Below are 16,949 nucleotides of genomic sequence, written 5' to 3' on the forward strand. Positions count from 1 at the left end.
CAGCGAAGGCGGGCGAACAGCGGGGGCCGACAGAAGGATGGCGCGAACTTGAGAGATGCTTTTATCGTTCAAAGCCAGGTATGAACTTGAACCATCGTGTTCATTCAACCACTCTGTAAACTATACCGCACCTCCCTTTTGTTAAAATCATCTTTCTCGTATGTATCGCGATACGTCTCGTTACATTACCGAAACGAAAATTTACTCGGTTGCAAAAAGTAAGAACAATCGAATCCATATTGACAATCGTTCAAAGAGATCGTTGCAAAACGAAATGAACTTCAGAGTGAAAGCTTTCAAGCCATTCAGAGACTGAAATTCAAACGAAGAAGACGAAACAGTTTTGGTCAATTTAATTTATCGCCGTTTCGCAAACCGAATTCTCGTTTGTTTGTGAACGATCTCTTTTATGTAGGCATGATAAAATTAAAGTATAGAAGGTCGATAATCTACAGAAGCAGGAGAGCATGTCACAACTCAAAATTTATGAATTGAATTCGACACAAGCAATTTACGTAATTCTTAGTGCAATTTATACCCTCAGAACGAAAAGGAGGAAAAAACCAGTCAGAAAAGATGCTTTTTATCACAATTATGCATAATCATTTTAACTGAAATTTGACTATATTTCAACCGAATAATTATGGAATTTGTAGTGTGTCAGAACACATGCAATCGCTTGATACTGCAGATCAGTTTGTACTTCGGTTATTCAGATTGTTTCTTCATACTCTTTTTTCAGAAATGCAGTGCTTGTAATACGATAGTTCTCAAACCTGTTCTATGCTGTAAAAATTATTTTTTACGAGCAGTTTAAGGTATCTCCCTATCTGTCTCCTTCGAGACTCCCCTTTAATCAAGTGTATATCTAGCAATATTTCCAAAATAGATTAGATCCGTAGATCAATAGAAAGTCATGAGACTAGAATGAAATAGGATTTAGATTTCACGGACGGCAGGAAAATAAATAATAAATATCAAATCACATTCAATATAAAAGGAAATTAAAGATTTCATTATTTTATCGTTTAGTTCATAATAGCCCTTAATTATGTGATATTACATATTCCATAATTTTATACCTGTGTCACTTTGATTAAATAAACGGAGATTGTACATGTATAAGTCCCAAAGGTCGTTACCTTTAACCCAGTTGTATCATTGAAAGTATTTCTTGCATTCCTCGTTGATGAATAAGAAGTTTGAATTATTCCAAAGAAAGCAATTCCAAGCCCTCTAAGAGCCTTCTCTGCTCTCCGATTAAAATATCTATCTCTTATCGCAGTTGGCATCCAACCATAAAAGAAAAACAGAAGCTAGTCGAAGGGTCTCACTTTTCAACTATGAGAAATTATCAGTAAATGAGAATCGATTTGGCGAATGGGGTTGGCGTTTATCGCTCAGCGATTCCGGTTAGGTGTAAAATGTAAGGATGCCGATAACGAGAGAAAGGTGGTATTGAAAAACTCGTGTAGTACACGCGTAGAACGTCACTCACCTCTGCTGCTGATTGTTGTTGACAGCAGGCATCGGAGTCGGGACCCGAGGGGGTGGCACCGGTATGGCTTTTCGCCTCCCGCCCCCGGCGAGGGGTGGTTGCACCGTTGGAGTTACCCGACCCGTCGGCGCGATGCGTCCTGCCGTTCGCATGCGTTCCGTGCGCACTTCCATCTTCACCTGAAACACGAGAAATCGAACCCTGGAGGTCAGTCCATCGATCCACCGGCACAGAAAGTTAAAACCCGATAATTATGGGGCAGAAATGTCAACTGGAAGAAAAACTTCATTTTTCAGGATCAAATCAGTGGACGAGTGAATATTCTCATCAAGATTCGTACCAATCGTTTATTTTTTTACACGCACCGTAGGTAGGTATAATTGAGTGAGCTGTACGTCACGTTTTAATTCGACGTTTTTTTTTTTTTTTGTTTTTGACAGATTGAAAGTCATTACGATATATTTTTTATTACTGATAGAAAGTTACATCGAACTTTCAAGTGCTGGGGGAAAAAAGTTTATACAAGTTTTAAGGATAGTTCTGTGCAGCCGCGAATCGTTTTATTTCATCTTGTGACTTTCAAGTACGAAGTAGATAAACATTATACCGTGAAGAAAAACTTGAGACTGAAAAGTTCGAGTCTTGAAAATTTACGAGTAAGAATTGCAAAGGACCAGCAGTAAATCTCTTATATTATGTTGTATTCGTATCAGATCCCCTACAGATGTCTGCCGCTTAATTAAACCCTTCAGTTTAAGAAATTTCTGTTTCTCTTTTCTTTTTTCTGTCCCTCATGATCAGATTCGGTCGTAATTTTCTCATCCGATCGCGTTTCGCGCACTGTGGAGCTGAATTAACTGAAGTTGATCTTTCCTCAAAAGCAATATGCGCAGCACCTTCTCAGAACTTGATAAAATGATCTTCTTTGCAACCGTTCGCTCTTTATTTTACCTTCGTACTCAAACTTCCTTTTCTCCGTTCTTCGCCTCTCCTCAGCGACTAACTAAACGTAAAATGAATCAAATACACATAAGCTACGTTCATTTTTGCCAGCTTTAAGCGACTGGAATTCTTTTCAAGTTACGAAAAATGTCTAGTCAATGGTAAAAAATTTTTGTTCAATTTTTTGCTTGTTCGGGCAGAAGCTGGTTTAATAATTGTTGTTTTTCATTGCAGCCAATGGTAAAAGGCGTCGGAACGCGATTGTGACAGACAGGAAAAGGGTGAAAAAAGTGATGAGTCTGAGGCCTTACCACATCAAACCGATTCCGAAATGCGCGTCCATATTCAGAAGACCGGGTAACCTGGCTCTATCCATTTATGACTCTGCGTGTGTGTGCGTGTGTGTGTGTGTGTGTGCCGGAAAAGCAGGGAGGGAAAAAATTACGGGTGGCATGTAGGGTGAACAAAGGAAAGCTACCGAGGACGAAAGGAAACTGCGTGCGTCTTTTCCTCAGCCACCGCGAAGAAGTCGAGGTTCACCTTTGAAGCTACCGACGAGTCCATCGCATCGGTGGAATAAGAGATAAAGACACGAGCTTCGCGATGCTGGAGCCGAGTTTTCGTCTAGTCCGGAGAATTGAACGAGAGCTTTACATCTGAACGATAAATTCCAAAGTACTACTGTGCGAATTTTTCTCTTCTTTCTGGGAAGGTAAAATGCGTATAAACGAAATAAAGTCGAAATTTATTCCATTCGGAGATGTAACGCGGGGTATATTGGTCGGGAATCGTACCGGGTAGGGCGTACCGTGTTTACGTTGAAACTTCATGAATAAAAAATACCGCTTTTCAACCGCTTTTGATGAAAATCAAGCGCACAATTTTTCGCCTGGTTCCGTGTAAGATTTTTTTTTTGTTTTTTCTTCAAGTTATTTCTCCGTTGTCATTTTTAATTCTCCTTGATTCGATGAAAAATCGATACGATTGTTGTACACTCAACTTCATTGTGGAATGTCCCTGACAAAATATGCCAATTTTTTTCTTCAAGTGGGGTGGAAATATATTCAATAAATGAGGCATAAGAATTTTCCCAAATATTATCGCGTTTCAACGTTCATCGAAAAGTTGAACAACGCTATTGTAATTTTCGAGAGTGATAGACAGAGAGAGAGAGAGAGAGAGAGCCACTGTTTAACCGGCTAATTATTTTTCCTCCCTTTGATTTTTCGAGTCGGCTATAATACAAAACAGCAGCCCCCTGACACGGGGTATTTTTCGTTAATTAATAAACGGCTCTCATGGCCGTTGCTTTTGAATCGGTATTAAATTACCGAGTACCAACGAAATCGTGCAAATCGCGGGACAAAATTGACGTAAAAATGTTCGCAACCGTGGTAAGAAAAGACTGCACGCAGCGTAGGATTTATCGAAAAGTAAATCAGGCTTTACTCGAATGGAGGGCACTAAAACGGCTCTTCACTTTCGCTCTTTCTTGTCCGCGTCCCCGTGCAGCCTTCGCGCAGGTTCTTCTTCCTCCACCGATTCTGCCTCTCGTTCTTTCACAGTTTATTGAAGAGATCCACGCGCCCGGTTCCAGGCTTTGGGCATTGGGCGTAAACCAGACGCCTCGGGATGTAAATTTCAGCCGTAATCGTCACCCATAAAGCCGTGCGACCGAGGCCTGAGGTGCCAGAAGTCACCCGACTTCTCGACCTCCGAGTCATCCGAATAGTCAGTTGACTGGATGTCGGCCAGAAAATTCATGATCCAAACAAAAACTTTGCGTCTGGGCGGCCCGGTTGATTCACCTCCTTCTTCTTCTTTTTCTTCTTCATCTTCATCTTCTTCACCTCCATCTTCGTCATCTTCTTCATCTCCATCTTCTTCGTCTTTTTCTTCACCATCTTCATGCTTATCTTCATCTCCGTCTCCACCTTCTTCTTGATCTTTTTCATATTCATCTTCATCTTCATCTTCACCTCCTTCCTCCCCCTCTTCTTCTTCTTCGTCTTCTTCATTTTCTTCTTCACGCGTTGCGACGCTGCGGCAGGAGCCTATGCATAACGCGACCAGTTTACGTTATGTTTCCGTCAATTCCTGAGGGGGAAACGCCGCGTTTCGGAAGACTGGCTCCCGAAGGATGCGGGTAAAAATAGCGCTGGACGAACCCATGCGGACCCGAGCGTTCCTGAGCGGTGCAAAAGGCTCTGAAGCTCTGAAGCACTCCGGCATCCGGTAGGTACTCGACGCCACTTCTTACGCAAGGATTGACCCCAGCCGCGATTCGTAGTCAAAAATTCTTTTTTTTTCGAGTACTACAGGTTGGTACGAATTTTCTTCCTGCGAGCTTGATGGTCTTCAAGAGGAGGAGTTTCATCTGATCTTCATACGGCAAGCTACAAGGGGATGCGATTCAACCGGCGAAATTTCTTTTCCGGAAACCATGTTTTTTTTTTTTTCCACCGCCTCTTAACTTTAGCATAAATTTTTCTTCAACAAAGATTCATACAGCGTTATAATTTCGAAAGTATCGTTTAAAATTTCGCCCAGATTCTTTTATCGCATTACCATTACTTTCGAAGCACTTGTCAAACCAATCATCAACCTTGTAAAAACGCAATCTGAACGATGTCGAGGCGTTTCCAAAAAGCACACATGGGAAAGTGAATACAATGCACGGCTTATCGCCAGACGATGGCAGGTGGACAACTGGTGAATTACGTAGAAATCCCTCGCACGACATGTGCAGGCTCCAGACTTAGGTACTCGGGAATGACAGTCATGGGAGAGCAGAGTCACGTGGGACACGTGACGGTGGAGGTATGCAAACGACATGAGAATATCAGTGCATGGAGGCGCGTACGGAACACGTGATTCCGTAGGCTACATACGTGAGTCTGACAATGTCTTCGATCGCTTGCCACCCAGCAACAGAGGATTAAAAGCTATGCCTCGGACCCTGTGTAACTAGCCGTGTCAAAATTCGTCCAAGACTGACATCGAGGGTTTCAAAACCGGCCCCATAATTCTCAAGTCCTCGGTACAATTAGGTTCGACACATACTTTCTCTTTCCACGTTGAAACCTAACGATGTTTCTTCAGGAGGAGAAGAGACTAATGGTCGAGGATCTCCTGGGATTGTTCATCCATACGTGTTCAATTGCTTAGGTAACGTTGGAAAATTTTTCTAGGACAAAATGAGCTGGGAATTTTTTACTTGGTTGGCTGGTCAGCGGCGATTTAATACCGAGGATCGAAAAGCACACGAGGCACGATTTTAAAACCCATAAAAAGGGCAGTATTGAATTACAGGATCAGGTACTCGACGGGACCCTGAAAAATGGAAGACGCGAGGCGTGGATTAACGGGGGCGGGGGGGGGGGGGGGGCAATTATTTGGAGTGTGTTTTGTGTTTACTCTACGACGCGTGCGGTGCCATTCACTGATTATAAATCGTACCTGCGGTCTGTCTCTTGCGGTTGTGATGAATGCGAGATCATTCGCCGTAGTGAATTTCCGGGATGTAATTAGCTCGATATATACACAGGTTGGTAATTAGCACAGAGATTGGCAATAGTCGGGCAACTAGATAATATGCCGGAGAACTGCTGCTGCTGCTGCCGCAGCTGAATTTCGCTACTCCTTCGTCCCTCCGCTGTATGTAACTCTCGACGATTCGATGCAGCAGCACAAATATACACGAGTAGCTACACAAACCTAGATGCAGTACCGCAAGTCAAATAGACGAAATTCTGCTTGTTGTTGGTATAAAACTCTAGCGTTTAGGAAACCTTACTGCACTATGAGTCAACTTCTATCCTGCACCCAACTTTTTCTTTCAAAAATAGTACCTTCGCAGTGTCCATGGGAGATTCCATCGCGACGGTGACCTCGCGCATCGCACAAATCTATTCCGATTTCATCAAATCCTCCTTTGAAACCTACGTGACGGTGAACTTGGCGTACGTGAAATGATACTTTGAAGGTAAATATTTCGAGTTTCTACCGCTGCGTGAGACAGTTCAACCCTTCGTCTACCCAGATTGTTCTTCGTTCGACATCCTTTCACCTTTGGGATTAATCGAAGAAAGTAACGACATCGGATTGGATGGTTAAAAATTTGCGAACATACGACGATAAAACGCACATCAATGAAGAGCTGGTAAAGTACGTTTCGCGTATCCCTCGCGCGTTATACTTTGTACGAGTACGTGAATGACGTGACGTTTGTTAACGGATGAAAGAAAAGCGGTGCAGAAAAAAGCGTCAACGTTGTACAGCTATAAGGGTGAGTCGGTTGACGACCCCGAGGATCGTGCGCTCACATATTGTATTCCGCGATATTGTTTACCGGCTTTTGTTGTTCCGGAGGAGTTTTATTGTTCCTGGGTTACGCCGGTGCAACGACGGCAGAGTTTCGCGTCGTGGTAACGTGATTATATTTTTGTACAGATATACCGTACGATTTGCTAAACAGATTTCTCCCGTCCATTGTTGGCGGAAGTCGTGCACCACCCTCGAAGAGAAGTTGGACTGACTGGCGCCAAGATACATACATGTGCACAGGTATTGTAAGCGAATGGAGCAGAGATCGACGGAAGCGCTGTTTTCTCCTTCCTCTTCCGTAATTTATGTTACTCTTTTCCATGTCAGTGAAATGTTTGTATTTTCTTTTAAACTCATTTTCCCGAACTTGCGTCCCGCATTGTTTTCTACGTCAGCCATCGTTCACGTATGTCAGGGAATAATGAGTTTACTCCCCTGCGATTGAATAGACGACTCTGTTTATCCCCCATACATTTTGCTTTCTGTCAGAGCATTTCTTTTCAACGTGTAGATAAGTGCATCCGTCGTTACTGTATTTCCTCAAAAACTACGCGGCACTCCACGTGTAACGCTGATCTGCGGAAGCCAGCATCTCCGCATATTTTGACGCTTATGTTCCCATCAACTGCCGCATTGTGTCAGTCAACATTTCTGTATCACACGATACGTATATCGCAAAGCCGCGATAGCGTTGAAAACGACTCTAATTTATCCCCCCTGCCACTTTTATTTTTTTTTTTTGTTTTTCAACCACGAGTTACCATTTCACCCTCGTCAAGCAGGTGACGAACGATGCGCACGATAAGCCGTAAGTTGTTTCGAATTTGTGCATGGTGAGTAAGACGAATACAGTGAACAAAGGAATATCACCTCTTAAAAAGCATGACGTCAGGAGTGAGACACTCGCCCGCACCAGAAGACGCGAACCGTCTCCTGAAGTATTTACGACCCAATAGAATCGCTGACGGGCTTTTCAAGCGTTTTAGCGTCGTGCGCTTTTCACTTAGCTCGGACTCGTACCTACGAAGGATCGTTTACAATCGGAGCTGAAAAGTGCAGGTAAGAATCCGTCGCAACGGATACTCGTGATTTTTGAGTAACGTCAGCGAATCCTCAATCCTTTGTTTGAAGTACGATGGCAAGATCATGCAAGTAGCGCGTCTCATGGATCATTTGCGCGAAAATTAAGGAATGAATTACGTGCTCTATCCGCGTATACGTCTCGTCCTGCTTAATTGAATCGCGTTAAAAATTAACGACATCGTTGCCTGCAGGGGGTGACGGAGTTCTTCGAACCGGCATCCGCGAGGTTAATTGAGGGTCAAGTGAGGCTTCTGGTCGCGTGGAAGCTCCAACTGTTCCTCATAATTCCAATGCAATGCCCGCGTTTATTAAACTTGCAGCCCGTTTCAGGCGTAACGTTAATGGATGGATGTCTTTACCGCGGTCTGTCATGATCAGAGAGAAGGCTTTCGCCTCTCGATTTCTTTGATACCACAGACACGCGTCTTCATTTCACGCGTTATTTGACGAACGAAGTATCGCTGTATTTATTTACTTACGACGGAGTCTACCAGGGACTTTTATTTTCTTCTCGAAAAAATTAAAGACTCGGAGAATAAAAACCTTCGGAGAAGAAATTATTTCATCATTTTTACACGAATGAAATTTCAACGATATCATCACGATTCATCAGGGTCATTGAGTTCTTCGCCATTTAATTTACCGACGAAATTTACTAATTCGAAGACATACGAGTACGTGGAAAGGGAGAAAAAGCTTACGATTTTTAAACTATTTTTTTTTATTTTTTTTTTTTTCATTCGTCATAGGTGTATTTACTCCACTAACAAACGGCCGTAATGATGTGCAATTAGTTTAATCATCCGTTCGTTGCAGCCAATTAAATGATGAAAACGACATGTTTTCGAGTTTTATTTTGAAAAGAAGTTCACGCTAGAAAAAAAAAAAAGGCGAGACATTCCCATTTCCACCCAACGTTTTAATTAGTACGCCTCGGTGACTCTGGCTCCACTGTATGGCCAGCCGCATATATAGAGGGCCTGATCCCCCCCCCCCCCCCCCCTCCAAGCTTTGAACACCATTTGGATATTAAACGCGATCCTTATGCCTTTATATACCGTCTAGATATCCACACGCCAGAGAGAACCGCCACCTGGAGTTTATCCTTTTTATACTATCGTAAACGCAACAGATGCATCGCGAGTCAAGTAAGGGATGAAAAGCAATCGTTCAACCATGTCTGTCCATAAAATAGAAATACACATGTATGAGAACTGCCGAATTCTAAGGCTATACAGGCACAAGTGTCGGCGACATTTGAGGCGACGAAAGAATCAATCACTACCCTCTCGTCACGTGTCTCAAATCGTGTGATTCGATCTCACAAGGGGTTACGTCGTTCTTTTTACGTCAGCACAGTTTTCATCTTACTGAATTTTCCCGCAAGTTTACCCCCATTGATAATTCCGCTGTGCCGATTTGTGATACAGTTAATAATTGGTAACGAAAAAACGGTAATTTCACAGTGTTTGGGCGAAACGAGTGATGCGACTTGTCCATTGGCATTTAGCAAGGATGCTCTGGTGTAGAGCATCGGTATATATCAGGAATCGGATATATTTTTAGCGGTGGCCCGTGGGTGGCCCGACATGTCTTACAACCCTCTCTGCTCCGGCCTAGCCGTAGCACCGCCTTTAAATACGTCCAAAAATAAACTAATTTGTCCCGAATTTATCACCAACGATTTACAGAATAACCAGCTCGAGCCAAGCTGCAAGGCGAGACTCCGTGTATAATGTGCTGCGGAGGCATTAATTATTATGTTTACCCACGAAATCATTCACGGAGTCTGTTTGAGAAGTTGCAAGATTGTAACAATTTTATCATCACGTTACAGGAAATTGATTAATACAAGACTCCTGTTTTCATTGCCGTTTCACAAAGCGAGAAACGGTGAATCGTTGAGTTTGAAAATGAAATCGAACAGGATTCGGCGTCGGTACGGAAATGTAATTTTATTTATTTTAAACCGACGGAAAAACCGTAGAACATTGAAAAAGAAAAACGGAACCTTTGTGCCGAACGGAATGGTCGAGGTTTATAATACCCCACTGTAAAATAACTGCACGTATCCCGAGTAAATTAAAAACAAATATTTTCACATACGCGCATACAAGTGAATACACACGTACTCGCATCGGATAAAAATTTTACATCAGCTAGTCTGATGTAATTAAATGTTATTTTTCGATCTTTTTTCTTACGTTCGATCAACTCGATTGGATATTTTACACGTTTCAATATCCACACCACACACGGTGGTGAACATGTCCTCCAAAATGCTGGCAGTACTGTCATTAGTCGGACAGTCTCCTTTCGCCGTGTTAATCAAACTGTTTATCTTTAATTACGTGAAATTTAATACTATGCATCGAACTCTCCATACCGCGGTGCTACAGTTTACGGAATATGATCAAACAATGCCTCCACATCGCAGCGCGAAAGTTCTTCGCGTTTGAGTCTCACGACGGAGATTGACAAAAGCCTGGAAATTACACCACAGATAACTGACGTTCGTAGATAATTAGCGGTATGTTTACACCAAGTGATACACCGAAGTGAACATATGGCGGGAAATATTCCTCGAGGATAAACAAATACGTCAACGCACCCCAGTGCGCTGCGGAAGCACGGCATCTCGGATGGACCCCTCGCTTCGGATTCTGCCGTCGACAATAGAGGAGTTAATGAAAGATGCGCGACGCTAGTTATAAATGCCATAACTCAGCGGAGCTCCCCAGACTCTCTTCTCGGCTCCCCGATCTCTGCGCGTATGAACGACGGGCATCCCCTTATCGCATCGCTCTGTTGTGTGTGACTTCTGACTCACTCCACTAAGCGCGGGCGATGGATCAGCTGAACTTGGGAACCACCACCGTAAGGCTAACAAGAAAGAAAAGGTGATGGATCTCCGGAAAGCACCGAGTTTCTGCTCTTCATTGACAATACTTGTCTACATTGGTTTGGGGTTGATTTCTAGTGTCGTCGAATACCTAAAATGGAACCACCGTATGAAGGTGATGAAGAAAATCACCCTGAAGATGATGAAAAGAGAACAGTGCATTATTTACGCGAGGCCAATTACAGAGGATTCGTACCGAGCATGAATGGTCATGCCATAAATGCGAAGAGCACCAAAGCTTCGCGGAAAAGCTCGTGAATGGTGCAAAAGCTCGACGATAAGCCGTGACGCTTTTATTGGGTATAATTCCGAGAAAGATTGCAGTAGACGCAATGCGGATATATTTGACGAGTGGTTTACGGTCAATTGAAAGGGTCGCCAAACTGCTGACAGTCGATCTTTCATAATCCATCAAAGGAATCTTTTATCAAGGATATAATCCGACTTGGACACGTGTCTCGCATACAGTCCTGCTAGGGCAGATGTCGTTAAGCATCAAGTTCGCGATCGTGATCGATGTCGTTTACACTGAGAAGGGTGAGACGGAAAATAGCGTGAGTAACTCTCGGCGTTTTGACAAACTAGTCGAAACACCTTTCCAGCCTCCGACTGCCCCGTTATGAAAAAATGGATGTCAACTTCAGACAGAGCGGAAAGAATTGCGAAAGAAGTTACCGAGTCTGCGACGTCTGACGAGGATGCGCTCGATTCCCAACAACCTGACCAAAATCCAGACGCGCGAGGCCTTCGACCCTTGGTGCAACGAAGACTGCTACACGGTCTAGTTAATTCCGGTAAGTACTAAGTCAGCAATTAGCCAGGGTGTCCAATTTGACTCATTAGCGAAATGCACCGCGAGCCCAGTGTGCAGGGCGCCAAAGTCAACTTCTTATTCCACCAAAATACCTCGAGACCATGCAACTACGGCGGGTTTTTCCATCTTCTTTTACCACGGACATAATTAAGACGGCAATCCTGAACTCAGACCCTAGGCAGAAAAAATCAACAGTCCCCGTTGTCCCGTATTAGCATTCTAGGTGCAACCAGGGACGGTATCAACGACCCAAAAAGAGGAATAGTGAATCAGAAGCCTTCGAGTAGTAGGTACAAGTGTTTTCCGGAACTATCTTCCACGCTGCTTTTTTTCCAACCTACAGAAATCTGTGGCAGGCTAATCCATTCCGTGACTCCTATCACCGCGTGACGCGCTCCCCTTCCTCGGCTGGTTATTTTATATCTCCTGCACCGAGCGTCGAGAGTGAATCACACTTGACGATACGCAGGAACAGAGCAGAGCCCTCCGTTTCGGCCACGTCGCGGCTCCTCCCCTGCAGTTGGGTTGGATTATGTCCGTGTTCATGGGGCTGCTTCTATCGCGCCAGAATCTGGTCCCGAGGTCTTGGGGGCAAACTACGTCGAGGCTTTCGACCGAGTCCTGTCGCTGCGGGAGTAGGTGCAGCGGTAACCTCGAGGAGAGTAGGAACAGTTGTTATCTATTTACAGGCCATTTATCCGGGGGTGTCTGCTGTTTGGTCACTTTGGTAAATTATTTCTCACAAGCATATAGGAGGCGAGATCGGTGATCAGTGCCAGCCTTTCACCGTCGCGTCGTTTCCATTCACCTCCGGCGCACAATGCGACCCTTACGCTCAGCTGCAGCAAGGCTTTCCGGAAGATATTGGTTGCGATGATAAATAGACGTCAAGAGTTGGCGCCGCTCGACTGACTGGTGAAAATGATCGTCAAATGATCCCGGAATACGGTTGTTGGCTGAGTTCCGCACCTGCGTATCCTGCTCGGAAAACGGGAAGAGGGTTGACGGTTAGAATCCATTCGTCTGGTGTCAACGTGACTAATCCACGCATATCGTACTTGGCACGCTACGTCTCATCCTTCGATTCCGATCAGGTAGACACTGAGACCTTCTTTTGTGCCTTTTGGGGCCCTGTTAAAGTGTCAAATGTTCGTCAAAAGGGATCAGGGCTAGATCGGTAGTTGTCAATCACGTGGCGTAATGCAGCCGCAAGTATGATTTAGATACGGGTATCAGACAGGATTATATTCCGGTTCGGAATGCAGTCCAATGGACACCCGATATTCGTTCGATGCTGTCGCAGGTTCGTGTTCGAAAATAGTCGAGGGACCGATTGAACGCGTTTTCACGAGTGATCTACACGAAGATTATATATGCTCAATGTGATTAATTCTCGACCCACAAAGTGGTAGCGCAAAGTTCGTCATCTGATATCGTTTCAAATTTCACCATAATTCAAACAAGTTCAGCTCCGTCGATCCGGAGTTCATTTCACGTCGGTAACTGTCGGTCCTCGTTTTATTTCACTTGGCGAATCCAGCTGAAAGGGGGATTTGCTCGGTGATCGTTTAAACAGAAGCTGCGGAAACGTGAACCGTGTTTAAATAAGTTCAACGTCCCTGCCGGTAGCAGGTGGCGATTCGTTTCAAGATTAAATTAATCAAGAACTGCACTATTAGCCGAATACTAGCTTTTGATTAACCCAACGAACGAGACTAATTGCGGGTCTTTTTCATCCTGCGAATATCTCCGCGCGCCACGTGCGTTGATGGAAAGTAATCGAGGGCTTTGAACAAAGGTTTAGAATCGCGTGGGCGATCAGGTGAATGTTTACGACGTATATTTGATCGATAATAATTAGTCTGAAGGTAGAGATTGAATGAATACTCGGTACAGAGCGTCGATAAAGTAAATATCCTACCGATGTCCTCGCGTAAGTAGGATCGATGAATCAAAAACAAAGCCCAGATCTCCGAGTAACATGACACTCCCAGCTATAGGTGTATGAGATATCTTAAGGAGAAGCTTTATTACGGGTAGTCGGACGAAGTCGACGGTGGATAAAGAGAAATTTATATCTGTAGGTGCGTGTCGCTAACGTTATACAGTCTGGATGTGTGCTGGAGGCGGAGTGCGGGGTGGGTGGGGGAGGAAAAATAATAATAAACAGTTTATCTATCAAGTATAAGCGGATTACCCGCGGGGAGCGAAGGCATGGCAGCGGCTGGAAGGAAGGAAAGACTGGGACCACGTGACCCTTATCTTATGAGTCAGATGAGGCTGGGCAGGATATCGCGTTTAGCCAGTGACAGCTGCGTAAGTGTAACTAAATAACGAACCGAGCTGCCAAGCCGCCGTTCAGTGATCAGCCGAGCCGTAACCGAGTATCTTACACCGTTACATCACCGATGTAAGCCGAGATTGAAGGATCGTGACAAAGCGGAGGCGAGAGTAACGCGCGATTTACACATCCGTGTGAACATGCCAGATTCGTAACAAATCGTCCGGGAGTTCATAGTTCCGCGGAGGAACGCAGGAATTCCAATGATTCTACCAATTCGAAACCCATCGATGACTTGGTCGAGTGACTTTGAGTGAATTCGTGGGTTCGAGCGACTCGAGTTGAATTCACGTCGGAATTCAAGTGACTCCGAAGTACTTGAAAGGTCTTAGAGTGAATTGAAACGACTTGTGTCGCCAAGTGTGGACCTTACTTCAGACACGGAGGTTGTAAACTGTTCTAAAAGAGGAGACACGGGCATTAACGAGAAAGTAGCCACTTGAGAGGCGTATGTACGTACCTACCTGCCTATCTTGACTTTTCGGAATTCGAAGGACTCGGCGTAAAAGGGGGGAAATTAAGAAATGACAAGCCTTTCGCCCCGATATACCCGAAAGAAGTATCTTAATCTTTCCTCCACGTTTTAAATTCGGATCGCGAACATTCCGAGAGACGCACAGGCAGACGTCCGGGAATTCAACGGACTCGGTGAAAATTCTAATTTTCATACCCGTCGCAAAGCTGACGGAGTAACGAACGACGTTTACGCGTATATAAAGGCACGCTTCGCGGCAGAGGTGAAAATTAAATTCGATTGGAGTTCGACCTGGGAATGCGATCATCCCCAAATGAAATATTGATGACTGGCCGTCGTTCAAGGGTGTCGCGCGTTCATTTCTTCTCGACGACGATGACGGCGATGTTATAAATATTCATGCTAAAACGTATTAATCCTTCCTCATTTGCAATTCGTTGTTTGTTACGTGGCGTGACACGCGTTGGCTACATTCGACTCGACGCAAAGTTTCAAGATGAAATATTTGACTCGATCAACCGGTGCTTCGCATTCGCGGTGTCAATTACCGTGCCTTTCGTTTCTTTCACGCTGACAAAAATGGCGAGACGCGTTGAGAAAGAACAGTTGGCGAGGTAAATAAATCACGTCGTACATGCAGGGTGGGTATAAGGTAAGAGCGAGCGGGTGAAAAAGGTAAATTTGTCAGATTTTTTTCGGGCTCGGTAGGCTGGAGACGAGGCGAATGACGCCTGTAGGGAAATCAGTTGAGATGATGAAATATATCTCGGGTTAATATTAAAACTTTTTCCCGGATCTATAGCCGACTGTTTTCCTCCGAATTCTCAAGACGTATCCGCGGCTGTTTGTATTCGTTATAAATGTACGGTGTACGTTTCAAGTTTTCTTCCGTGACTCTTGAAATACTTGAAAGTTTTCCTTTGCCGTTGGCTCTTCCGACTTTATTACAAGTACACGTCAGTCCTCTTAACGCTGTCGCCTCGTCTTGAATTCCTACGAGACGAAGCAAAGGAATATAGACATCTCGCTTTGCTAAGCTTTAATGGAATATTGCGCAGGTTCGCAGTAAAAGATTCATTATATATCGTATAAGATACATACGCCTGGTCAAAGGATGAAACTGCAGCATGACGCGCTCTGAAATTCGATTAAAATATTCCTTGAAGTTGGAGAAGCGCGACCGTATCAAATCCACGAAGACGCTGATAAGACGAGTGCCCCATCTTGAGTCGAATCCTCAGGACGCGATCCTCGGGAAAGTTTCTTCGTTTGGTTTCCAAAGTCGGTGGCTTTCCGCAATGTTGATTTCCTACAATGTGACCGGAGACGTATATTTAGGAGGGAACATTGCGGAGATGCGTTCCAAAGAGGGAAGAAGGACATTGTCTTCCCATTCTTCGTTGAATTTCGCTGAATCGTGGAAGCCAGGTGGGCCCCGGATCTTCGCAAGTTCATCTCGTCAGCGCCTTGTTGGCTTTTGAACCTCGGAGCAAGGAAGAAGGCACTCAAAAATTCTCCCCTGGGCACTAGTGTCACGTCTCAACAGGGAGTCCTCGGTGCGTCCTCGGGTGCGGGCCAAGTGGTTTCCCTAGTGGGGTAGCTAACCTGACCCAGCAATCCCGCGGCCGCAACCCTGGAATATTAAACAACTGGGACGACACCTCGCGGCGCTCCCTCTTCCTCGTCCTCATCCTCGTCCTCTCTGTCTCTCTCTCTCTCTCTCGCTCTCTCTCTCCACTCTCTTTCGGCGTATTCCTCTCGCCGCACCCGCACCATCATCCTACCTTCCTCTCTCATGCTTGTCTAGTGATTACGCGCTTTGATCTCCGTAATCATCAACTGTTTCCCAACCGCCAACGGCTCAAGTTCGCTTTCCGCTATCCGCCCGTTTCACACACCAGACGGCGGTCCCTCCTCTCTCCCTATAACTTTACCGGCGACATTTCCCCGGCGAATATTCCCATTTCGCTCCGCGTTCATCTGCTGGGTCTCGTTTTTAGCCAACAATCAACGTGCAGGAATTGACTGCGATGATAATCCCCGAGTTAGGTTGGGACTTCAATAGCTGCGCTCCGTTGTGCAGGATCGCTGTCTGTTTCATGCGGGTGCCGATCAAAGATTCAATTACATATAGTCAACCCGTTTTTCACTATCTGTTGCACTAATCGTATTAGGATCCCTATACTCAATGACTCTTTGCTAACTTTTGTCTTTAGTGAATCAACATTGTCGATTAAAGAATGATTCATCTCGTTAGCAATTTTTTACAAGATTTGAAGTGATTTCCCGAAGAGTCTATGAAGAGTTACGCTTCAATTTCACAAATCTGATAGTATATAGGTATATATTGAATTCCAGTAAAGTTACCTCAAGGTTTTAAATGTACGATAATTGTGCGATGGTTTCGATTCAAAGCGAAAAATGACGGTGACTATAAACAAGAGAAGAACAAAGGTTGGAAAACAGTGAGTGAAGAAAAAAAGAAAAAGAAAAAAAAAAAAAAAAAATTTTCGATTACTCTATGCGGAATCGTTTTCGCTGTAGGAGATTTGTTCGGAGAGCGCAACG

The 16,949-nt window shown here is 44.5% G+C and overlaps 1 protein-coding gene across 1 annotated transcript in view; it reads right to left on the reverse strand.

The window, feature by feature from the left end:
- LOC124179225 overlaps positions 1-16,949 on the reverse strand; it is a 309,079-nt gene that overhangs the window by 254,871 nt on the left and 37,259 nt on the right. Inside the window, exon 3 of the mRNA XM_046563427.1 lies at positions 1,499-1,677. Within this exon, the coding sequence (XP_046419383.1) occupies positions 1,499-1,671 (173 nt within the window). The 5' untranslated portion in view covers positions 1,672-1,677. The remainder of the gene's footprint in view (positions 1-1,498; positions 1,678-16,949) is intronic.

Source organism: Neodiprion fabricii, chromosome 3 (assembly GCF_021155785.1).
Source record: "Neodiprion fabricii isolate iyNeoFabr1 chromosome 3, iyNeoFabr1.1, whole genome shotgun sequence".
Taxonomy (NCBI): Eukaryota; Metazoa; Arthropoda; class Insecta; order Hymenoptera; family Diprionidae; genus Neodiprion; species Neodiprion fabricii.